Source organism: Pseudonaja textilis, chromosome 2 (assembly GCF_049901715.1).
Source record: "Pseudonaja textilis isolate UNSWEBS1 chromosome 2, rPseTex1.2, whole genome shotgun sequence".
NCBI classification, from domain to species: domain Eukaryota; kingdom Metazoa; phylum Chordata; class Lepidosauria; order Squamata; family Elapidae; genus Pseudonaja; species Pseudonaja textilis.
The window spans coordinates 96,784,084-96,809,526 of record NC_141991.1 but is presented as its reverse complement, the minus strand read 5'-3'; the positions used below and the strand labels follow the sequence as shown (position 1 = coordinate 96,809,526).

Genomic DNA, 25,443 nt, shown 5'->3' with positions numbered 1-25,443 from the left:
CAAAAACAACAACTTAAACACCTGATTTGGCCAGGACCTGTAGATAAAAATATCTAGAAAAACATTCTTCTGGTGCATCTCTGGGTAATGGGTAGCAACAGACGAATGGGTATAAATACTATACTTCCATTCTTAACCCCTACCTTTTTTCTCACCATTTGACTCAGAGTAACATTACAATTAAGAGTTTGGGAAAAAATCCCCAAAGCTATACTCTTCATGATTTCCTTTCCTTGTTTTTATTTCATTTTATATACACTAGGCCTGAACACAGATTTTTTTTCCCCCTTTAACTAAATTGTTATAGCTGTCAAGGATTACTAATTCTGGATATTCTGGAAGTTTGCTATATCTTGAAAATATGCAGAGCATCATGGCATCCACATTCTGAGAGAAGCCATTGCCTATATTTCTGTTTATTATTCACCTTATAGTTAATTATTATTTTAAAGTTATTTTAAAATTATTATTTTAAAAGTTTCATTTTTTTTCCACCTCAAGCACAAAGTCCAGAAGTGTTTTTCAAGTAGAAACAAAATATTTATTTCTTTTATCAAAAACAGTCAATTTAGCCATCTCTGCTAACTCCATCAACTTTTACAGCCATTCTTCATTGTGGGATCGAAGTGTCCTTCCATTCACCTTTTAAGATGAAGGAACAAAAAATGATAATCTTGATTTGCCTGAATCAGTTTCTACAATGGCTGGCAAAACTGAGAGCTTGTATGATGGAATGGATCAGATGACCTAGAGAGTTTGTGATCCTCTGCATCAGTTTTGTTTGTTTTAAAGAAAAAGGACCCCACCCCCAACAACTACACACTTACTCACTTCCATTTTAAAAAACATTAAAGCTTAACCAACAGGATAAGAGTAGTTTATTTTTCTGTTGCATTTATTGCCAGTTCTTAAGCAACAAGCTCCTATTGATGATTCAAGATTAGGGTTGACCTAAATGCTAAATAGAAGTGCTGGAGGCAGCAAAATCAGACTTACATGTTGTAGCTTTCCTTTGCAAATATGATCTTCTATTTCAAATGCCCCAGATTTGATATATATAGCTCTAGGAGGATTGTGAGAGCAAGGAATTTTTACTTTTCACCAGGCTTTCAATCAGGAGTGAGGCTCTCATATCCAAATTCTGTTCCTATTAGTTTCAGTGATATATTAATTCCAGGTAAGTATATTTAGGACATGGTTGTTATGTATATTTAGGGCTGTTATTCTGATCTGATTATCTTATTATGTTAAGAATATTTTACTTTGACATTGATGTATGCCCAATGAAGTTTTATCAATAACAATATTTGCATTATACTGTATAAGAACATTAAATATATCATCACTTTGGATTTGCTTTGTGTGTGCATAAACACTTTGGGATGATAAGGTATGATTACCATTGAAAAATGTAACCATTTCTTGGGAACAGGACCAGCCTCACCTTTAACTAGAATGAGTTAAGTGCCTTGAGTAGCAAATAAACTGTTGTTTAATTTGTATTTGTACTACTAGGGCTTCAATTATCTGTCAATTTGCCAGAAAGATAGGAATAGCTTGGCATGTAGTGCACCCCAGAATGGGTATATGTATATATTTCTATATGTGATGTCGTATGTATGTTTATTTGCTAGTCTGCTTCAAGGTGCAGTAAGCCAGGGCTGCTTTGGAATGGCTTATAGATATCCATTAAAGGAACTATGCTTACCACCTTTTTGCTTCTTGCTAAAGGGAAGGTGACAGTTATCTCACCCAAGATTTTTCAGGCCAGGCTGTTTAACACCATTCTTACTATAAATATTCTCTTGATGATAATATTTAAAAGTATCTATAGCTTCCATGTTGCTGATAAATGTGTCATTAAAAATAAAAAAAGTCAGGACTGCAGAGAATGACACGTTGACTTATAAATCAGATATATATGTCCTATTACTGGCCTAAGTTTTTTTTCTCAGTGGACAAAATTTGTATGCAGAATAATACAGAAATGCATTACTATATAATATTTTATATCTTTCTATGTATAGTATATGTGTTTTCTCCTGGCTCTGCTTTCTGATGACTGCCTGAATTAATCCCAGCAGTTTTCTTGAGAAGATTTCAGAAATGGTTTACCATTACCTGCTTCCTAGGGTTGAGAGAGAGTGACTAGCCCAAGGTTACCCAGTTGGTTTTGTGCTTCAGGCAAAAGCACCGTAGAATTTACAGTTTACTGGTTTCTAGCTTGGTGCCTTAACCACTACACCAAATCTGCTTTTTCTTTTATATCTACTATTATAACTTTTATATCTATTACTTTAAATTTATTCTTAATAATTCCCTCTCTTGATAGAAATATCCTACAGCTGACATTATGTATACTTGTCTGATCTTTATTTTTATACACTGGCTAGGATTTTATTTGTGTATAAAAACACAGTGTAAAAGAGTCACTTATGACGTTGACATCTCTCAAATTTCAGGGATTGAACAGTCAATATATACTAACTGTAATCATATGTTCTATAATTTGGAAGGGATAAGCCTCATCAACAAAAATCTGTTTCAGAATGGCTTCCAAGTATATTGCATATCCTTGCATGATTCCTTTTTTACCAGGAATCATTTTTCTGATCCACAATAATAGCATTCATTTTTCCTGATTTTGTATTCACAAAATTACAACTACATTCCCAACAAAAATGAGCACACAATCTATTTACTACTACTACTACTACTACTACTACTACTACTACTACTATTATTATTATTATTATTATTATTATTATTATTATTATTATTATTATAATTTGTATATCATCCAGCTCCCAACAATTTGGAATAACTTAGTTAGTAATAACCCCATTTTCCAATAGAAAGTTATCTCCAGGTTGGTGGATCATTCATTATTGCATAAATACGACCTTTTATTAATTAACTCAGGAATAGTTCCTACTTGCCTTCTTCATGCTATAATTACTGTTGCAATATTTGTAGTCAAAATATGGGAGAATTGTTAAGTTAGGGACTATTGTTCTTGGATAAATTCATTGGCCTTATTAGATGAGAGAAAAGGGTGAGAATACAGTGCAGTAGAGAGGTCAACATCCAAGGTACCTTAGAAAATATTCCACCTCTGGTCTTAAAAGATCAATCAGCGATTATTACTAAGCTGGAAAGCTATAGGAACTGACAGAACATCCACTGAAACATGGAAAGCAAAAAGAATCAGTAAAGGCTCTAACCAGGCCATGCCAGCAAATCTGGAGAATGGCACAGTGGCCAACAGATTGGAAAAGGTCAGTCTACATTACAAATCCAAAACCAGGAGACTTAACAAAGTATACAATCTATTGTATAATATCTTTAACTTCATATGCTAATGAAACAGTGTTTCTGATCATCCAATGCAGATTAGAGCTCTATGTGGAAAATGATATTCCAGACATTCAAACTGGCTATAGGGGAGGCTGAGGAACAAATTATTGTCAATAAACACTGGATTATTGAGAAGACTACCTAAATAAATCACTGTGTGCATTATTGACCATAGAAAGGACTTTGATTGTGTTGATCACATTAAGTGATGGAATATGCTCAGAAAAATGAGAATTTCAGAGTATCTCATTGTTCTTTATAAGAAATTTATATACAGGTTAGAAAGCCATAGAACAGATAAAACATGGTGAAACAAGCTGGCTCCAGATTGGCAAAGGAGTGTGAAAAGGCTGTCTATTCTCCCCTTATTTATTTGACCTACATGCTGAATATATATTGGGAAAAACTGGATTGCAAAAGGATTATTGTGGTTTTAAAATTGAAGGAAAAAACATAAATAATCTGCTCTATGCTGATAACATTACCCTGATAGATGAAAATGCAAAGAATTTGCAAGCTCTAGTAATAAAAGTTAAGGAGAAAAGTAAAAACAGGACTAAAATTAAACATAAGGAAGACCAAATTAATCACACAGTGTAAAATAACTAGCAGTGAAGATATCAAATTGGTGGATAACTTCTGCCTTTTAAGATCAACTATCAATATGCAGTCAGGAAATATGCTACAGACAAGCATTTGGTGGAGCAGCTATGGTCCTTGGAAAAGATTCAAATACTATGATGTGTTTATACCTACAAAAATCAGAATGGTGCAAACTACTGTATTATCTGTGACACTCTATGTAAGCACAATTTGGACTTAAGAAGCAGGCGAGGAAGAGGATTGACATGTTTGAACTTTGATGTTAGAGAAGACGCTTGAGAATAGCATGAATAGCAATAGCATTTAGACTTATTTATCACTTTACAGTGCTTTATAGCCCTCTCTAAGCAGTTTACAGAGTCAACATATTGCCCCCAACAATCTGGGTCCTCGTTTTACTGACCTTGGAAGGATGGAAGGCTGAATCAACCTAGAGCCTGATGGGATTCAAACTGCCAAATTGCAGTCAGTCAGCTAAAGTAGCCTCCAGTACTGCACTCAGATAACAGATAATCAGAGTTGGAAGGGACCTGATAGGTCATCTAGTCCAACCCCCTGCCCAAGCAGGAGACCCTACACCATTTCTGACAAATGGCAGTCCAGTCTCTTCTTGAAAGTCTCAAGTGATGGTAGTCCCACAACTTCCTGTTCCATTGGTTGATCGTTCTCACTGTCAGAAAGTTTCTCTTTGTTTCCAGGTTAAATCTCTCCTTGTTCAGTTTCCGTCCATTATTCCACTCTAACCACTGCGCCACCACAGTTCATGACAACAACTTGATATATCATTGAGCAAATCAACCCAGAGTTCTCATTTGAGGCACAAATGACCAGACTCAAATTATCTTATTTTGGACACATTGTGCAAATATTTAACTCTCAGGAAAAGGTTCTAATGCAGGGAAAGGTGAAAGGAAAGAGGAAAAGAAAATGACCAGCAGCAAGGTAGATTGTTACATTGGCAAAAGGGCAATGTTGGAAGATCTGGAAAAAAACATGTTAGGGACAGATTATCAAGAAGAAAAATCTAGCTTTGTAGTTGTTAGGAGCCAAAAATAACTTGATGCTACATAATCAATCAATCAAACTAGTGGACAAATAATGTAGACAGAGTGGCAATAGAGACTGCATCCTGCCCCACTTCTTCATAAGAATACTTTTTCTTGGAACACAATAAACATTTTTCTTATATATTGATCTGTTACTGATTGGGTGCTACATTGCAATTCTTTTCTCTTATGCAATAATTATTCCCTATTTTTTAAAAAAAGCTTAAGTGCTTCTCACTGGTTGGAAAGGGCTAAAACTATTGAAGTACAAAATTCACTCTCCCCTTTTTTTCCCAGATCCATGCCAAATAGCTGACTATTACATGTCAATTTTTTTCCAGGATTCTGTGGTATTCATTTTGTATGCTGGAATCATAGGCAAGGACCTAGCAATTTAATCCATATAAAGTTTTGAGGAATGATGGCAGCATTATTACTCTGAAGTTTTAAATGTTGCCATAGAAAAAAGGAGAAGCAGAATGACAGGAAATTGCAGTTCAGAAAACATCGAAATTGAAGGAAATATACGATAATGCAAAAATAACATACATCCCCAAAATGTTGATAACCTGGGTACATTAAGGAACCTCTTTTACGTAGAGGCCAATGTTCATCGAATCCTCTGATTCCTACAGTGAAAAATAAGATATCTTTGAAAAAGCCACAAATAGGCTTGAGGCAGAAATCTTCTCCGGCTCTTTTTCACTTAATATTCAGCAAAGTGTTTGGCACACAAAAATTTCCTTCGCTGTCAGTTATATCCTCTATTAATTTGCCTCATTCATTTAAAATCATCTAAGCCAGTGACAATGATTCTCTACAGTTCTTATATACTGCGTTAAAAGATAAATTTTATGAATAAGCAGGGAGAGAGAGAGAGAACAATGTGTGTTATTGTTTCAATCACTAGAAACTTAAAGTGTGTTTAAAACATCTTCCAGTTCTCCCTGCAGTTATGAAAGTTTATCATTATTATTGTTATTTTTATACCATAATGATTGAATGATCTGGAGAGATTCTGTAAGTCATTAGTGGAGAAATCACCTCAGATAATTAGGAGAACTACATAATTTAAATCTGGCTAACTGTAAATAATAGCTCTTTCATCAACAACATCTTTGATCTGGTTTTTAGATACTGGCATATAGAATTATGTGGAAACGGTTAAAAAAAGGTTATGAAAATAGGCATGCATGACTGTTAAGCATGTTAGTAATTAGTGCAATATTGAGGTGGCAGTCGAGATTGCCATTCTTTATCATTTTATTGCCCATCTCCTTAACAGAGCAACTGAGTGGTGTACAAAAAAACATAGAACATAAAAATTATATATAAATATTATATTAAAAACAAGAATAAAATTTAGAATTTAAAATATGGGGGGGGGGGCCTTCAGGGTGCTAACCAGTTCTGTGGCTGTATGCATCTCTGTGGGCCCCAAGCGAGTTAGTAGAGCCAGTACTTTAAGCATTTCCAAAAGGCCAGGAGAGAGGGGGTCACCTCACCTCTGGGGAGGGAAGAATGTCCAGAGGGCTGGAAAGGTTCTCTTCTTGGGCCCCACAATTTGAAATTCTTTAACTGACAGGGTCCGCAACTTACCTTCCCTGCCTGATCGGTTGGGACAGACTAATATAGGGCAAACATGCCCCTGCAGGTAGTCTGATACCATGCCATGTAGGATTTTAAAAGTCATAACCAACACCTTGGATTGTATCCAGAAGTGTACCACACAACAGAAGTGTTACATATAACATTCTTGGGACATCCAAGATTGCTCGCACAGCTGCATTCTGTACCAGCTGAAGCTTCCAGATACCTTTTGAGAATAGCCCTGTGTAGAGTGTGTTACAATAGTCCAAACAAAAAATGACCAGAGCATGAGTGATTGAGCGAAAGGCCTCCCTATCCAGGAAGGACTGTAACTGGTACATGACATAAAGTTGAGCAAAGGCCCTCCTAGACAACAACTACCACCTTTGGAAGAGGAAACAAGAGGCCAGGAGGCACTCCCCCCACTTATGCACTCAGTCTGTCTGGAGTAGTTCAACCTCATCCAAGGCCAACGATGATAAATTCCCAGATGCAGAGGGCTGCCTATTCATAGACATTCCTCTTACCAGCATTTAGCTGAAGTCTGTTGTTCCCCATCCAGGTCTCCACAGCCTCAGGCACCACAAAAGAATGTTCACCACATCACCCAGTATATCCAGGATGGAGACATATAATTGGGTATCATCAGCATATTGTGGGGATGGAGATTGCTCTATATGTTAGTAAACGTAGGAAAATAGAAATTGTATTGTGTCCTTTGAAACAGTTATGAGATGTATTGTACAGCTTTTAAATCTCTATAAGTCCCAAAAGACCCATGTAAATCATGGATCTTATAAATTAGACTGGAAGTTTTACATTACCCATTATGGCAGAAGACTGGGAAAGGCCAAATTGTGTAATCTAAGAATTAATTCCAGTTTAGGACTAGCAACTAATTCCCACCAAATTCCATTCTGTTTATGATAAAACAACGTGATAGATAGATACATCAGCATGCTATCTTATTATAGAAATACTTATCTATTTCATAGATAGAGAATGTTCTGCCTTCCTATTAGGCTAAATTGAAGAACGATATGGAACACTTCAGCCAAATTTTGGTTCTTTATTTGCTTACACATAGCAGACAGAATCTTGCCAGACTAAAGTCTTATTACTTCCAATGGATATAACCTAGGAGTTGTTAGGGAGTAGTTATCCTCACCCTCTTCTTCTGTCTCCTATCCAGCTCCAGGCTGTGCTGCCTCTTGTCTCCCTCCCCTTTCTGGAATGTGCTTTCCCCTTTCTGGGAAATGGCCTCTTCACTCTGGTCCATCATCCCAGCTCCTCCTCACAAGCACTATCTCTCACACTTCCTGTTTGTTGAGGAAGATTTTAGTTCTGCTGATTCACATGACTAGAGTGAATAAATATCCCTTAATTGAAGTTGTTTATGGAGCCCATCTGAGTCAGCTTTTAATTACCCTAGGAACAATTAACAATATTTTCTATTTTCAGAATTAAGCACGTCATTTTAATCTAAACATTATCCTCTAATATGCAACCATTTTAAGAGGAGGAGATAAAATAGATGAGATTATAAAATAAAACAGTGAAATTACGTTTTAGAAAGATTGCTATGTCTTCACAATGAGCAAATATGCATGTGATTATTCTAACATGTATACCTCTCTCTAGTGTTATAATATTTGCTATCTGTAATGTGACTGCTCTCTACCCTAGCATTTTGCTGTTCCTTCATCTATTTATCTGTGCAGATGCAAAAAAAAAAAACCCTGTTTGTACTTGTATTGTCAATAAGAAATGAAAGTAGAGATTAGTTTAGATTCTCAGAAAAGCTGTCATAGGAGGAGGAAGGGCAGCAAGTAGGTTGGTATTCAGATTGTATGTTATGCTGACATTAGAGATGGAGTAACACAGCATCAGAGAAGGTTCTGAAGAGAACAAGTTGTGTATAGCTAAAGATGTTCTACAGTAATAGTTTTATGAGTTAGAGCAGGGGTTTCCAACCTTTTGGACCTCAAGGTCCACCAAACTCATAATTTTAAATCCCGTGAACCAGTAATATAAATTTTGACCGATGGTGGCTTGCTGATGTTGGTGGGAGAGAGAGATCTAACCTCTCTTTTTCCCTCTCTCTCCCCCACCCAAACACACAGAGACAGAGGTGGGGTTCAAATTTCTTAAAAACCGGTTCTGTGGGCATGGCCTAATTTGTGGGTGTGGCTTGGTGGTCATGTGACTGGCTGGGCATGGCTTGTATGTAAATATTATAAATATTTATGTAAATATTGATTTTTTTTATTAAAAAAGCAACTTTTACCCAAAATCAGGCAAAGCAGGCAGGCAGATTGAGTTGCTCACAGAATCACAGATTCACTCAGAGATCTATCTTTCTGCCATCGGCTACCTGAGTCTGTACTGAATAATAGAAGCTTCAGTCCTAAGGAAGGTTTGGCTCTGCTTAAAAGCAGATCTAAAGATTATCTAGAAAGCAAGAAATCCAATGGTTTCCTGCTTTCTAGCTAATCTAAATCTCCCAGCACAGCAGAACAGCTGATGGTCAGGGGAAAAAAAGGAAAAATATCTCCCTTAGCAGGGAGGGTTCCCACGGGCCATGTGGGTGGTGCAGCTTGGATTAATTGCTTTGGGGGTTGCTCTGAGGTGACATTTCTCTGCAGCCCACCAAAATTTTCTCGTGGACCACCAGTGGGCCACAGCCTACCAGTTGGCGACCACTGAGTTAGAGAACTCCAATAGTTCCAAAGATGGATTGTTAAACTATTACTTTTATCTCGAGTAAAGTTGGCTGGTATAAGTAAAATAGATTGAGCAGTTTACGCTAATAAGTTTAGTAAAAGAAAAATCTGCATGGTTTGAAAAACAGAATATGTCATGGGTTCAGAGAAATGAAATTTTACAAAAACATTAAATAATGTAGGCCATGGGTGGAGCAAAATAACCAATAAAGGAATATTTTGTTAATGTGAGAGGGCATCCTACTCTAAGACATTTTGAGGTTTGAAAAACAGAGAAGAGGCTGCAAGAGGAAAGACATCACAAAACAAATTTTCTTTTCTTTTAATAAAAGACTAGACTTAAATGTCATATTATATAGTCATTTAATTTTAAATACACTTAATTAAAATTTGAGAAATTTAACATATAAATTAATAAATGAAAGGATACATTTCTAATTACCTTTCAATTGAGATGTCTCATGATAAAATTGTTTAAATAAAGAAAAGTATGTTTTTTAAATAAAGGGGCATGCATAAGCGCACTATCGTGCCAACCATCCCTGTCCTATTGTCCCCAATTATTAGTTCCTATTTCTTATATTTAAACTTATGTTTATTCTTATTTCTATTGTACTGTAAGATTTTGACAAAAATTATTTATTTAAAAATATTTATTTAAAAATTTATTTAAAAATAAATAAATGGATGGTAAATGCCTCATGTAATTAAAAATAAATAAATGGATGGCAAATGTCTCATGTAATACGGGGGTTATGGGGGTCTTTTTACAAATACCCATTTCTGAAATCCTCCTATTATTTTCCAAATAGATGGTATATAATTTTTAAAAAAGGAGCTTCTAGAAAAAACTATGTTTTCTAGAATATAATAATTACATGAAATAGCTTCTATCAAAAAGAGCCAGCGTAACATTTCACTATTTCATATAACCAATGTTGAACTTTGAGTACCATATCTCTAGTGATTAGGTAAGCCTGTCAGTTTCTTTCTAAAAGAATGGAAAAGTCAATTGACATGAAACAATTTTTATTGAATCAATTATGTTGATTGTATCATTAATAAATAAGATGTTAAAATATTATGTTGCTGACCAAGTGCAAAATGCAATTTATTTGTATTATATGAGAATTTGAGATTATTAGTAAATCTTATCAGTATAAAATGTTAAGGTGAATTCAGTTTTTCTGTGGAGAAATAGCTGAAAAATGTACTGGCAATACAGCATTTCTTTTTATTGTTTCAATATGTTCTTTAGGATTTAAAAACATGGATTAAAATAATTTATTCTTCCATAAAAGTAAAGTGATTACTGTGTGATTACTGATTCCTTTTAATTTAAGAGGCACGGAAAACACAGCTTCTATCTCCTATTGTATTTAGCATGAGTGATTACTGAATACTGAGATTTGGATCCTATATAGACAAAAGTATAAAGTAGATGACATATTAGCAAATTATATGCTAGCATTTACTAATAAATATGAATCTAAAATAAAATTTGTGGGTGGGTTAGATATAATATTGATGTCTTTGGAGGCTACTATTTGGAACATTTTTGTTCCTCAACTTTCATTTATAAAGCTTCAGGTGTCGGAGAAGAATATTTTAATTTCCCAGATTAATTTTTATTTCTTGGATGTGCAAGGATGTACTGTACCATTGTACAGTAACCTTAAATTCATAGGATAAATTAATAGGCTAGCAAAAAAAAGGCCTAGGTTCATCCAACACTGATTAGAGCCCTATATCAAAAAAGAGAAGCCAGATGTTCAAATGGGTTAAAAGCTTAAATAAAGAACAATGTGGATATGTGTCTTATCTTGGCTTGAGTGTGCTCTCTTAAAAGATAGTGAACAAATGCAATCTACAGATGTGCAGATAATCCTCATTTAGCAGTCACAATTGGGACCAGCAACTCAGTCACTAACTGGGAAATCATAGAACTCCAACTGTGTTTATGATGTGAAATGTTCACCCTGGTTCTGGGATAATTAGCAAGAAAATAATTAATATTTGCATTATAAATATTGGAGAGGAAAGGATTACAAGAGAGTTAGCAGGTACATAATGGGAATACACTGGTTGTATGCCTACCAAACTTGCAGTTCCCATCCCCCAAGCATGCTTAGGACTACCAACAATAGTGCTGCATTCTTTTCAATATGTTCAATATTTGAATAGGCATTTGCTTTTTACAAAAGAGTATTTTCCTAGGTCGGGAGGGAACCTAATATTAAACTATCTTTGTTTGGTCTAGTATAATATAATTGAGTTTAGGTCACTAAATTCTTTTTTATTGGCCCAGTGAACCTATGTTTTACTAAATGTAGTAAATGCCATTATGCTGAAAAGCTCCATACTGAAACAATTATTGATATTAAAATTGTTTATTCAATTGTTTATTATTATCTCTTTTATTCATTAAACATGAAACTCAATCAATTGAACATTTAAAAATGTATTGTTAGAAATGTAAGTCACCTAACAGTTGGGTTGGAAATATATAAACCAGGATAGACATTTAATGCTGTCTCTTTAAGGGAATGCTAAAATTGTAATTGGGTGTGGTTCATCAAATGGCCATAAGATGGAGCCAGAAACCTGGGTTGTTTAGTCCTGTTGTTGATAGTTGCTAGTTGGTCGATGTTCTGATGTTCGCTGTTTCCTAAATATTTCCCTATTGACTGTTGCTGATCATCGTTCTTCTTGGATTACTGTAAGTCTGTTACTGAACTGTTTTTGATACTGGACTTTGTTATTGGATTATCCCTGGACTGAAAATTGACTGCTATAACCATGTATGACTTGGACTGCTTGTTGGACTTTGCTTAACTGTTTACTGGAAGTAAAAAAACCTACATTTTACTATACAGTGTATCTGTGTGCTGGTTGTGTGTTATTCAACATGACTCTCACTACGTCTCCCTGTGTGCACTCATTCTCCTAATGGGGAATTACAAATATCACAAATATCATTGACATCATCATCATCATCATCATCATCATCATCATTTTATTCATTAAAATGAAACTCAGTCAACTGAACATTTAAAAATTTATCACAAATATTATTGACTGACATTGATGGTTGATATGGGTTGCTGCCAGCATCCTATGTGTCAACCAAGTATCTTCTTAAAATGTATGATGTTCCAAGTACTGCAGTGTTTTGCAGTTCCATTGGTGTTATTGCAGGAAGCTGTACCCAGAGATTTGACCTGGCCACCATTATCCATTTGTTGTTAACTTTCCAAGTAGATCATGGTAATACACTCTTATCTAGAGCCACCTCTGAAGAAAAATCAGAAATTGCAGGGGTACAGAACATGGTGACCTGCTTCTGCCTTATATTTTCTCTGGTAAAGCAGCACTGAGTTTACAAATTCAGGATATGAAGGTTAGAATATAAATTCCACTATGATTTGTATCTTGCTTACCAGAAGGAATTACTTTTTCATATATATTGTGAACCAAAAGCTTTGATGATCCACTAAGGGTTTATTGTAAATGCCATCCTAGAAAAAGTCCACCTGGAAGCAATTAAGGCAAGCATTTCGGTAGCCCCCCTAGTTTTGAGAAACAATGCCCGTACAAATTTGGAATAAGACATTCTGTCTTATTGGAAGTGAAATTTTGAAAATTTATATAGCCCTGGGGTAAAGAGGTCAATATTGTTTTTTTACTAAGAGTACAGAATTAAAGAACAGTAGTCTTAACAAATTAATGATTTCCACAGCAAAGTTAGTAATTTTCAGAAGGATGGGGAATGTGAAAATCTCAACATACTTTGGATAGTCATGGATCCTTTCTAAGCAAATAATGGATATCATCAAAGGAAAATCCACATTTCTTCCTGGTTGTGGAAATAGTTCACATTTCTAGCATCAACATTTTTTCTCTCTTTTTTTTAATGTTCCAGCATTTTGTCAACAGTTGGTACTGAATTTGACTTACGAACTTTGCGGGCAGTTCGTGTACTCCGGCCACTAAAGTTAGTGTCGGGAATTCCAAGTAAGTAGCTTTTAATTAAAATCTTTCAACTAGACAGCAACTATTTAGATTACCATGCTCTGACACAGTTTACCATTTTCATATAGATTAGTACTTAGACAGCTTATATTCTGTCCTTTAATGATTTGATTACTTCTGTCACCATCCACTGGAAAGCCCATTTTTACTTTAAGCCTATGCATGAAATCCATTATCTAATCACAGTATCTGTCCTCTCTTTATGAGTCTCAGGCGATAATCCTCTTTTTTTAAAATCAAGCTCCATTAAATGCAGTAGGATTTAAAAGGCACAAAATAGTGTACTGTCACTATATTGTACTCATTTTCCTCCATATGAAAAAAAGATATCACACGAAAGTGCATTTATTATGTATATATAAGTATATATTTCCAAAGTTTATATATATTCATATATAATTATAAAGATAAAAAAGATAAAGAAGTCCATGCAGTTTTATTCTGTTAATAGTAACCAACTTTAAGGGCAGTACTCATCTCCATTTCTTTTTAAGCCATTAAGACATATATATTTATATATAGTTAGAGCGGTTTCTAAAATGTATTGATTCTCCAATCTATTTTCTTGATAACCTTTGTTTTGAGTTTTACTTGGCAACAATATAGATAGTCCCTTCTTCCAGAATGTTTTCTATTCTTTTTTTTTAACTTCATAGTTTAGCCAACAGCCCTGGAATTTTCTGGGGGACTCCTGTCCAAATATTAACTATACTTGACTTTACTTATCCTTTGGAACCCTGACAAAATTGGTCAAATGTGACCTTTTACAAATAATGGAACTAAGTTTTTGCATGGATGTAAATTATCCCAGTACAATATAATAATCAAAATGAATTTTAATAGGTCCTAATAAATGTAGAAGTTTTATAAGAAGCTTTGACACTTCTGACTGTTATTTACTTGTTAGGGTCTTTTGTTAAAAATCTTAAATTATTGGTCTTGGCCATTCATTAATAAAAGAATTGGCACAATAACTCCATGTATTACATGGAACAGCTTTCCTTTTTCTCCTGCTTTAAGGCCTATAGGTCTCACATGCCATGTTAAGAAGGATGAAGAATATAAACCAAGTAAAGAGCAATGTGTAATTCTATCTCTCTCCTGTTAAAACTCCAATAAGGTTTGCTGCTCTCTCTTTTGTTGCAGGTTTACAAGTTGTCCTTAAGTCCATAATGAAGGCCATGATACCTCTGCTACAAATTGGCCTCCTCCTATTTTTTGCAATCCTTATTTTTGCAATCATAGGGTTAGAATTTTATTTGGGGAAATTTCACACCGCCTGCAAGGATATTCATACAGGTATGTAAAAAGCATTCCATTCTCCTACCAGCTACCCAATTTTAAAAAATTAATAGAGCTGATTTGTTTTAAATGGAAAAAGGTAACTTGACAAATATTGTCTCTGTTAAAATGGAAGTAAGCAAATTGTTTTTTGTTTTGCCTTAGTGCAATTTATGATGCCAATTGTAAGCCATGATTTATGAATGTATGAACTAGGCCATGATGGATTATTTAACATATCATGGTTAAAACATAATATATTTGTTGAATTATCAGTTATATTTACTTTGAAATATAAGCTAGGTAAGAGGAATGTAAGTCAAAAGACAGGCCGGATGGTTAATATCTTTTTACACTTATACACAACATTCCCCAAAGAGTTAGATTTAGAAAAACATAGGTCTGTTTCTGCAGAAACCAATCCCAGAATACTGATGGATTTATAAAACATGCTAAGAGGGGGAAAAATGCATTATGAATGAAACATAGTATCACAATAGGGCATCTCAAACTTTCTTTATATGAACTCATTTTAAGAAAGACTGATGGCTTCTATTGTTTTTCTGGAAAGAGCAACTAAAAGAAACTTGAACTTTGCTTCCATAGTCTATTTACACTTGGTACATGATTCACTCCATATTATGGAGAAGCATGCTAATCTATGTGTTGCCACAGCAACAAATAAAGAGGGAAGCTCCTCCCCGTATACAATACAAATCTATAAATCTATACTTTCTTTTATAAATTGAATCTAAGTATCTCTTGTCTATGGAGATTTTCACTCATCCTGATCATGGTTGTTCCAAAGGTCCTTTTTTCAAAAAACAACAACTGGACTTTGCTTATTCTCAACCAAGTCCAGTTGCCTTTTGAAAAAGCACCTTTGGGACTAAGTATTTCTTCACAATTTCTATGTTATTCCTCGTTAAATTTGGATATATTTAATCAATTTGAGTTAGTAACAGTAATGAACCTTAGAGCTACATAGTGTCACAACAAATCCTTTCAGTTCTTCATCTGCACCTCGGTAGATTCTCAAGTAAATTTTTTGAATCAAATCCCAAAGTCTGTGTTGTACAATCCTAATGAACTTTGAATATACTGTGGACTGAAAATATAAACTGATGTACATTAACAACTATGTTGTAATTGAGGATATATGTACAAGTGTATGTTGTAACTTTTTTATACCACTTTGTTTAGGAAGTGCTTTTAAAAAAGCAAAATTAAATACTCAGGAAGGAGCTTGTTACACATTTTTTTCCTGATCTGTAGAATTGCTGCCCATCAGAATAGATAGTACGGAGTTTGATATAAGGCATGTATTTAACTACCAGGGTGTTAAGCAGAATAGATTTGCAGATCACCAATAGGCAAATTTCACAAAACACTCTTGCTTTCTCTCTACTACCGAAACACAGAGGATATTTTTTTTCAAGTCAAGTAAGCTTCTTAACTACATCAGCCTGCAAAATAAAGGTGGGTAGCCCATCATAAGTCAGGAAGCATTGGGCTTGAGGGGGGAAGCAGTGTTAAGTTGTGGAGGCAAATAGCCTGTATCATTTGAAAAACACATCTGGGCAGTCCCTGTACTTTCCTTGGAGGAGCAAATAATTAAAACCCAAACCATGCTGGTTTCTGCTTTTCTATATGGCTGTACAGCATCTGAAAAAGCACTGCATGGAGGGAAAAATATGTCTGTATGAGTACCCTGAGCCATAATTTTGGAGGAAGGGACTTCTTGAAGAACAGCCGGTGCTGTTACAAGGCAAGTGATACCACCATTTTTTATGCCTCCTGCAGTTGCTTATCTGCTTGCCCTAGTCTACTAGAGGGCCTCTTTTTCTTCCCTCCCCAGATGAAATCATGCAAGAAGCTCCATGTGGGAAAGAAGCAACGTCACGCCTCTGCCCTAATGGGACCGTGTGTAAAGAATACTGGCAAGGACCCAACTATGGGATAACACAGTTTGATAACATCCTCTTCGCTGTGCTGACTGTCTTCCAGTGTATCACCATGGAAGGGTGGACTAACCTCCTCTATGATGTGAGTTTAGCACTATGCTTTATCTGAGAAGTTTTTTTGCCATGAACTGGAAAGTTATACTCTGCATTAAGGGTTAGTAAAAGAAACTGCACAATGTTGCTATAAATAGCTGTACTTCAGAAAGTAAGAAGTTCTGGAGAAAATAATGGATACATCGACTTAAGATGATGGAGCAATATGTTTTGATCTAGAAAGAAGGCGTTATTAATATCTTGCAAGTCATGATAAAAGTTTAGACCTTTGAATCCCATTCTTCATCTGTGAACTTCATAGTAAAGTGATATACAGCTATCTCTTTTCCTCAAGTTCCTTACTAGCTGAATTGAAGCACTCCAAACTGTAGCATTACTTGCTCTTATTCCAAACAGGCTTTCCTTATAACACACTATCTGGATCTTTTAGATAACATAAACATACATGCATACGAGCAAAGTTGTAAGAATATATGAACATCAGTGTAGTTGATAAGATGGGGTTGTTATTAGAAAATGAAATTACTTGCATTCTGAACATAAAATCTTTTCTACTGCAAAGCATAGGCTGCAGAACATAGGGAACTGGTAACTTCTATAAGTCACAAGTACATTTTGTTATATAATAGAAACAAGCACCTATATCTAATAACAACCAATTCCAAATAAAGCTTAAAGTCTAAATGATTTGAATTGTCTGAGAGATCTGGCATTAATGGAGAAATTCTTTTAGAGCACAGCAAAACAGGCTAATCAATATTTTATAGATGTTTTAAGAATCAGGGAATGAGGACAAGGGAAGGCTAACTAAAGCTGGATGGAGTCTGAATTACCCCATTGAATAAACCCATTTTAGGGCAAATATACTGTATATATGTGCGTGGGGTTAGCATCCCTTAAAAAGCAATAAACATACATTTCATTAGTGTGGTTCCAATTAGTTGTAATCATGGGAATGAATGGTCTAATTGTGGTTTTGTCTTTTGATAGAAAAAAACCTAAAACTTTATTAGTGATTATTAATTGTTCCTCATTATAGTAGGATGCCAGGGTTCTTAGTGCCTGTTTATGCTTACAGAAGTCAAGGAGAAAAGAGCTGTATTTTCATCAAAGAGTAAAATTGGGATGTGTCTATCGGCTAGTTTAGGTCCATGGAAATCAACTCTCTGAAGGGTTTTAATCAGAGAGTTGATATGTATGTTAAAAAACAATGGTGTTGGAATACATCCTTGTTTCATTCTCTTGACATGAAGTTGGAAAGGTCACCTCTCTGATTACATCCTACTCTAAGGCCAATTTTATCATATTTTTATAGATTAGGAGAGTTTTCTGTCTGTAGAGGATCTGCTCAGAATGTTCCAAAGTCTTATCCTTGAGATAATCATCATAAACTGCTATGAAATTTATAAAGGGTACATATAGATTAAAGTCAGAGTGGTTTGTGCATTTGTCTCCTAAATTTTGAAGTGCTAGACAATGGTCTATAGTCCCAGTTGAAAACCTGCTTGCCCTGGGTCAGTTATTCCATCCTCTATTACCCAGGTTTAGAGTTTAATAAGTAACTATCTGGCACATGATTTGCTAATTATGTTCAATAGATTAATTGGCCTATAATTAGCCAAATCATTCTTATCAGACTTTTTGTATAAGGGGACAGTAATCACTGCCCCTGCCCCAGTGCTTTGAAATATTAGTTGTGTGGTTAATATATGAAAATTAAGAGGCCAATACAGGCGCATACCAATTTGAATTGGATTTAATTACCTCAAGGGGGTGCAGTCACTCCTGGGGACTTTACCATACTTGGTTACCAACTGGTTAATGAGACTGTTGACTAAGGAGTTGCATATGACTGAGGGCTACAGCACTAGTGAGAATAATCTCACATAGGTGTTAGCATGCAGATCACAATAAAGTACTTAGAAGTGGTATACCCAGACACTTGAGGGGAAACTGCAATGGAATTTTTTTATGTGGTTAAGTGAACAGTTTGTTATAGTATGCCAAAATAGGAAGGGATTTTTGAACTTGGTGGCTTCGATTAGCTATGACCATTCTTTTCTTAAGTATTTTTCTGAGTAGGGTCTTATGTTGTCTTTTCTGCTCTTTTAAAATTTGGGAGCAATCTAATAAGTTGGCCTTGGGTAAAGTAGCATAAGATTCCACTACTGCTGCTTTGGCAGCGATGCCAGATTTATCAAACCAATTCTTTGAGTTCCATTCCCTCCTGATCAGATTGGTTTCTACCTTTGTTACAAAAGGCTGTAGCTTAACTATGAGATCAGAATTCTGCTATTTTTGTGGGATGGTTAGGTCTGAGTATGCCCCTAAAGTTATAGAGGGTTGAAAAGTCTGCTGTTCCTTCCTCTGAGTAAAACTAATGAGCTATCCTATCTTCAAGGGTGCCATTCCATCTATAAGAGCCAACTCTGGCCAGACATTTTAAATGGATCTTATGTGGGTTCCTAATTAGATCTTGCCTTATTTGCAAAGGGAAGTTAAGGAGAAATAGTCATTTTCAATTCTGAGGACTGCACCAAAATGATTAAGGCAAGGAAGCAGATTTCTAGAAATTATTAAATAAACTTTGTTGGATGACTTGTGAATGAACAAAATGTATATTACCCAGGTAACCTATTTTTGACAGGCCCATTTAACGTTTGTAGGTTAAGCCCATATTTGAGATGTAGCAGCGAAAAGCCAGTTAGGTTATGTTTTGTATCTTTGAAGGATCTAGACATAAATGGTAACTCAATTACTTCTTCAGGAGGACAGGCATTGAAGCCTGCCCATAGAGGGTTTCATCATTACAACCTGCTCTTGAATTGAAATACCACCTATAAGAATATATGCAGTAGGACACCAACATCATTCAGGCTAAGATTAAGGAAGGTATCAACTTGGTTTGGGTTTGGATTATCTGTAAAGAGAGCTGTTGAGTAGGAAGGTATAAATTACAACACAATAAGAAAAATTTGTCAAAGACTAACAAAGCTAATATACATTCTCAAACAAAGGTGATTGTTCTACATTTTGATTACTTAAGTTGGAAACCATAAAAATACCAAGCCCACCCACTCTTTGGGTTTGCCACCTTTGAGGCTAGGTTGTGCAGGAGCTAGCAGAGAAAAATACTTGGGGGATTGAGAATTTCCCCAACATCCATGCCTCTTCAAGATCTAGACAGGAATCCAAGAAAATGTTTTGGGGCCTAACAGCTGTGTTTTAAAAGAAGATGGGGAGATCATTAGCAGGATGTAGTTGTTAATTTGCCGGTTCTCTCAGGATGCTTTCTCTGAGTAATTTAAAAGGAACAACACTTGGGTTGAGCAAGTTGGTGACTGAGAAGGAAAATGGAGAACAGAACTCCTGCTGCCAGTTAGGGTAGCTAGTATCTGAGTCTGGGGTAATTCTATAGGAGTAGTTTCATGGGCAGAGCAAATAAGGCAAAATTGGGAATTGGAATCTGAGGGCTGGCCATTTTCACTGCTCCTATGGAAGAACTTCACTTACAAAGACCTTGTTCCTTACCATGTTGGTCTTAGCAGTAAGGAATATTGCGTCATGGCCCCCTCAGAGCTCAGTTTGGAGGAGGAGGAGGAGTTGGAACTGGGATTGTCAGGGGAGGCATGCCAAGGGCTGAGGACAATTTTTCCCAGGACCCTCAGGCATTGGGGGAGGTGGTCGACCAGACATAGAGCTGCTTGCCTACATAGACACAGGAGAGGATCAGCTGCTGACTGGCTGTGGTGCTGATAGGCAGCCAATCTCCTCTAATGAGAAACAGCTGTCTACTCCACTGATCCAATGGCTAGGAGAGTGGAACATAGGCAAGCCCAGAGAAGGGCTGCAAGGCTACTTGGGAGTCGCCTAACCACTCCTCATAAGGAACACCTGGAAGGGAGTAACTTAAAGAGAAGCTTAGGGGGAGTTAGTCTTTTCCAGGAACAATTGTTTGCTTTGGCCTACACTCCCCTGCCTTTGACTCGTGCCTATTTGCCCCTTGCCTTGCCTTGCTTGGAAGATTGCTCTTTGGATTTTGGTTCGGACCTAGCCCTTCTCTTGTGGCTTGTGTTTGGTCTCTACTTCACTAGGGCCTTGGAACTGCTTCTGTTCTGTGAATTGTTTCTTATCCTGAGGACTGCCTTTGTATTGTGCTTGGACTCTGCTTGGTGGATGGGACTTAGAAACCTGGACTTTGCCCTGTGAGCATGCTTCTGTTCTGTGGACTTTCTTTGTACTACTGTGACTGAGTTTGGGAGTCTAAGTAGTGTAGAGATCATGTAACCAGTTGTTGGAGGGCCTTTGGCTGAAACATTTATTAAGAGAAATAAAGAACTCTTTAGGGTCCTGTCTTGCCCTGACCACCTGGGTCATAACACATTTTTCCTAGAATAGCTAATCCACTCACCTTTCAAACTTCCCTTCATTTTCCCTTCTTTCCCTCCTTTCCTTCTTCCCATGAAACATTGATAATTATGTCCAGATGTGTCATCATTAAGAAATTCTTGTACGTTGGTTCTTTTCTGTCCCTAACCACCTGAATCCCTTCTGCCTGAAATAATGATATTTCACCTTCAGATATTTCATATCTGAAACAAAATCCCAGTTATTTGTCACATGCAGACCAAATTATGCCAAATGCACGTTTAATTCAAGAAAACGCCATCCTAAACCAGTTGCTCCATGAACAGAACAGTTTGTACATAGAACATTTTGCACATCTGAACTTACCAGCATTAGATAAAAGCATGTCTATATATTTCTCTTCAAGAGATTCTTATACTTTAAAGAAGATGTTCTTACTGACTTATATTTAGCACTTATACGGTTGCTTATTCTAACTTCAAAATTTATGAATCATCCCCTTCACCTGCCCTCAGAACTGTGATTTTATTTTTATAATAACTGACGTGTGTGTGTTTAAACTCTATACACTCCTTTGTCTTTTGGTCATAAATTGGAAATATTACATTTTAAAGATCTATGATTATTTCCATCTGGAAGAATAAATTCAGAAAAAGTATAGTCCTTTGCTCCATAGATAGTGGAAATTATATGCAGTATACATGTTTTCATTAGGGTAAAAGTTGAAATATCAAGGTCTACAATATTAGATTGTTGGTGCACACTGCCCTCAGTTCTTCCTGTCTCTTAACAGCTCTTAGTCATTCCAATTGGCTGTATTGGAGGATTGTTTGGAAGAACTGTTTGCTCCATGGAAATTTTCTTTTTCTTATTAAAGTGACTAGGTAAAAAAATATGTGACATTTGGCACATTTGCCATGATCTCAATTTATTGGAACTGCCTCATGTTTTAAAATTGTGTCCTGCAAAATCTCCCCTAGCTAAATTTCAGATCATTCTGAATCTCATCTGTAAATTTAATAGCAGCTAAAGAATCAAATAAAAGAACTGAGTTTACTTAGTACACCGATTAACAGCACTGAGTTATTGCTCATAGTTCAATAGTACCTTTACATCCTGTTAGAAGTAAAGATAAGAATATAAATAAAATAAAGTGATGTGTCAAATATCATTCCATTAGATGCTGAGATGTGAGAAGAAAATGGCTAGGTTGTTCCTATTTCTGATTCTGAAATATTTGCAGGATTATTTTTCTTTCTTTGTTTGTTTTTTCTTAGATTCTTTTTTTCCCCACTATATGGTATATATATTTGATTGGGAAGGAGCATATGGATGACCATAGCTGTTGGCGAGTTAGGCTGGCATTTATGTACCCATTCTTGATATTAATAATTGTTAAGTAAGAAAACAGAAATCTGTTTTCAACTCTTCAGTTGATGCTTTCCTACAAAGTGGATTGTAGGAAAAGTGGATTTTTTTTCTAGGTCTTTATGTAAGAGAGTATATATGAAAGCAAGCCTATCAGCAGGAGATATGCTACTGTTGTTTTTGGTCCAGTGCCTATTAATTTTTATTGCTTATTAAGTTGTATACAGGCACAAATATAATAAATATATCACTGGTTTCCATGGTTAATGTTTATGACATAGCTAGATTAAAGCCTTCAGGACGTCTAGTTGCTGATGTTGCTATACAGGAAAAGAAAATCCAAAGCTGCAAAAGATAGAATTGCAGTAGAAACAGGAAACACAAGAAGCATAATTACAGAAAAGCTCAGCACAGTGAAAAATAAAATGAAATGACAACAAATTGACATTTTAGGCATCAGTGAATTGTGATGGATTGGATTGAACATTTTCAGTTAGAAGATCACACCATTTATTACTAAAAAAGAAACAATGTTGCTTTTATAGTTAGGAAGGATATAGCAAGAAAAGTACTTGGCTACAATGCAATCAGTGACCAGATAATATTGATTAGACTTCACGGACATATCTATTAAAGATATGATCATCATTCAAGTTTATGCTCCAACCAGTGATGCAAAAGAAAAGGCGGTTGATGAGTTTCATGATCAAATTGAAATTGACAGAACATGCAAGCAACATTTGCAACTTGTGATTGGAAAACAGAATGCCAAAGTTAAAACATGAAATTAGGCTTAGGAGGACAAAACAAAGTAAGAGTTCAGTTAATCAATTTCAGCCACTCCAATGATTTTTTTCATAGCTAACACAGTCTTCAAATAAACAAAACAATGCTTGTATAGAGGAATATCATTAAATATCAAATTGACTGTATAATTTCTAAAAGAAACTGGATGAGCTCAATTATAGCATCAAAGATATGGCCAGGAGCTGATGGTGGAACAGATCACAAATTACCCAAATGCAAATTCTAAATAAAACTAAAATGGAAAAAGAAAGCTAACCAATTTCTAAATTACAATCTTGACCATACAAGCTTTTTTCTGGATTCCATTAACTATTCTAATTTTCTTTTATCCTTTTCACTGTCTGGACATTTCCTCCCCCCACCCCCTTCACTGTATCTTTACAATGTCAAAACATCTGGTATAATCTAGCTTCCTACAATGCATCCTGATTATCCTAGAAGACAATGAGTTTAGAAGGCATTTCCAAATATTTGTGAAACCCAGGGAAAATATTGCAATTGTAAGGCATCCAGAAAGTATCCATGGTATCAATCACTCCAAGACATATTCTCTCCAATTGATTTATTTAGGAACAGATCTGGTATGTCTAAGGCAATTTCCCAAAGTGAAAGTATTTTCGTGGGTTACACAGAATCCACCTTCTCTCCTCCTACTTCTACACTTCATAAATCACGAGAATCAATTAACTGCAACTGGAATTTCTTAGTACGACATACAGAATAACCTTGAACTTTTCAAGTCCTCCACCCCTCTTCCCTTATGTGGCAGCTGAATTTCAAAGCTGACAGCAATATTGTTTGTGAACTTTTTTCTGTTCTTTGTGGGAACATGAGACTTGTAGAAGCTTGACAATAGGAAATGTAATTTAAAAATGCCTGCATCATTATTTGTTCATTGTTGTAAAGGAGACTGGAGATGGCCTTGAAGTTATTCAACAGCTATAAACATCAATTGGCTCTGAAAGGGAGTATCCTACCTTTATTTTATTTGTACAAGAGGTGGGGAATAGAATATATGTCAAGCTATCAATATTCTGCTATTACATCCTGCAACTATAGCACTGTTGTAGAATTTGTTTCCTGACTTAGCCTACCTTGAAGCCCCAACACCAATCTTGAAAGATTCACTGTTGTTTAATCAGAGATGCTTTGAATCTTCCCTTTGATCATGGAGATGTCCTCAGATCTGTAGGCTACCTCATTGCCATAGAACAGGGGTGTCAAACTCACATCATCACAGCAGCAACCCGTGATGTATCAGCACCATTTTCCCCTTTGCTAAACCGGGCATGGGCATGGCCAGCACGTGACTCATCTGGCCCACGGGCCAGGAGTTTGACAGCCTGGCCATAGAACAACTTGCTCAAACATTGTTATGACATCAGCAGAAAGTGGATATACAAATAACAAACCTGGACAATGCCATTGCACAATTAACACAGCAGTTGAGGCAAGGCTTGCCTCAGAGGAGTCTGCAGCCTAGCTATTTCCTCCACTATCACTACCGTGAGAGCTTGGCGGAGAGGCTTGGACAAGACCAAGACCAATTTATGACATTTATGACTCAGTTTGAATTGTTTATTATGGGTCACCAGAATTTCCTACAGATCACTCCAAGGTGACATTTGTTCTAAGCTTGCTGAAAGAAACAACAGCCAAACTGAAGGCAATGATCCATTACTGTACAATTACCAGAACTTCATGCAAAGATTTAAAGCTGCATTTGAGGATTCATCTAGGGAGCAATGGCAAACTGAGAAATTCATGAGTTAAAATAAAGCAACCAGGGAGGTTCATGAATATATAGCAAAATTTCAATTATTTGACAGAAATATAGCAAGGAATGATTTTGCTCTGACCAATTTTACGACCAGTTTTGCTGATGAACTGAGAGATGAGTTAATGAGACAATTTGGAAGAACTGCTCCAACACTGCATGCTAATAGATGGATGATGAGTTGACACATAGAATAAATAGTAAGGTGTGGATATCCTACATCCTGTCTTTACTCTCCCATCTCTTTGTAACCTCCTCAGATGTCTACAGTGGAGAACTCCTACGAATAAGAACAGTAAAAAGATATCTGCCCTCAACAGAGAAGCACAGGAGAGACCTTGCTTTCTTTCTATTATGAAGCCTCAGGGCATCTAGCCAAGATTTGCATTGTTAAAGTACAGACTTGTGATTAACAGCTAAATACCGGAACTGTAGAACTGCTGATCACATAGCAGAGGTCCCAATCACTCTGA

The 25,443-nt window shown here is 35.9% G+C and overlaps 1 protein-coding gene across 1 annotated transcript in view; it reads left to right on the top strand.

Annotated features, from left to right (window-relative positions):
• The window catches only part of CACNA1A (calcium voltage-gated channel subunit alpha1 A), a 345,788-nt gene that overhangs the window by 167,199 nt on the left and 153,146 nt on the right, over positions 1 to 25,443 (top strand). The window contains exons 6-8 of the mRNA XM_087924614.1: positions 13,242 to 13,333; positions 14,498 to 14,650; positions 16,491 to 16,678. Coding sequence (XP_087780740.1) covers positions 13,242 to 13,333; positions 14,498 to 14,650; positions 16,491 to 16,678 — 433 coding nt within the window. The remainder of the gene's footprint in view (positions 1 to 13,241; positions 13,334 to 14,497; positions 14,651 to 16,490; positions 16,679 to 25,443) is intronic.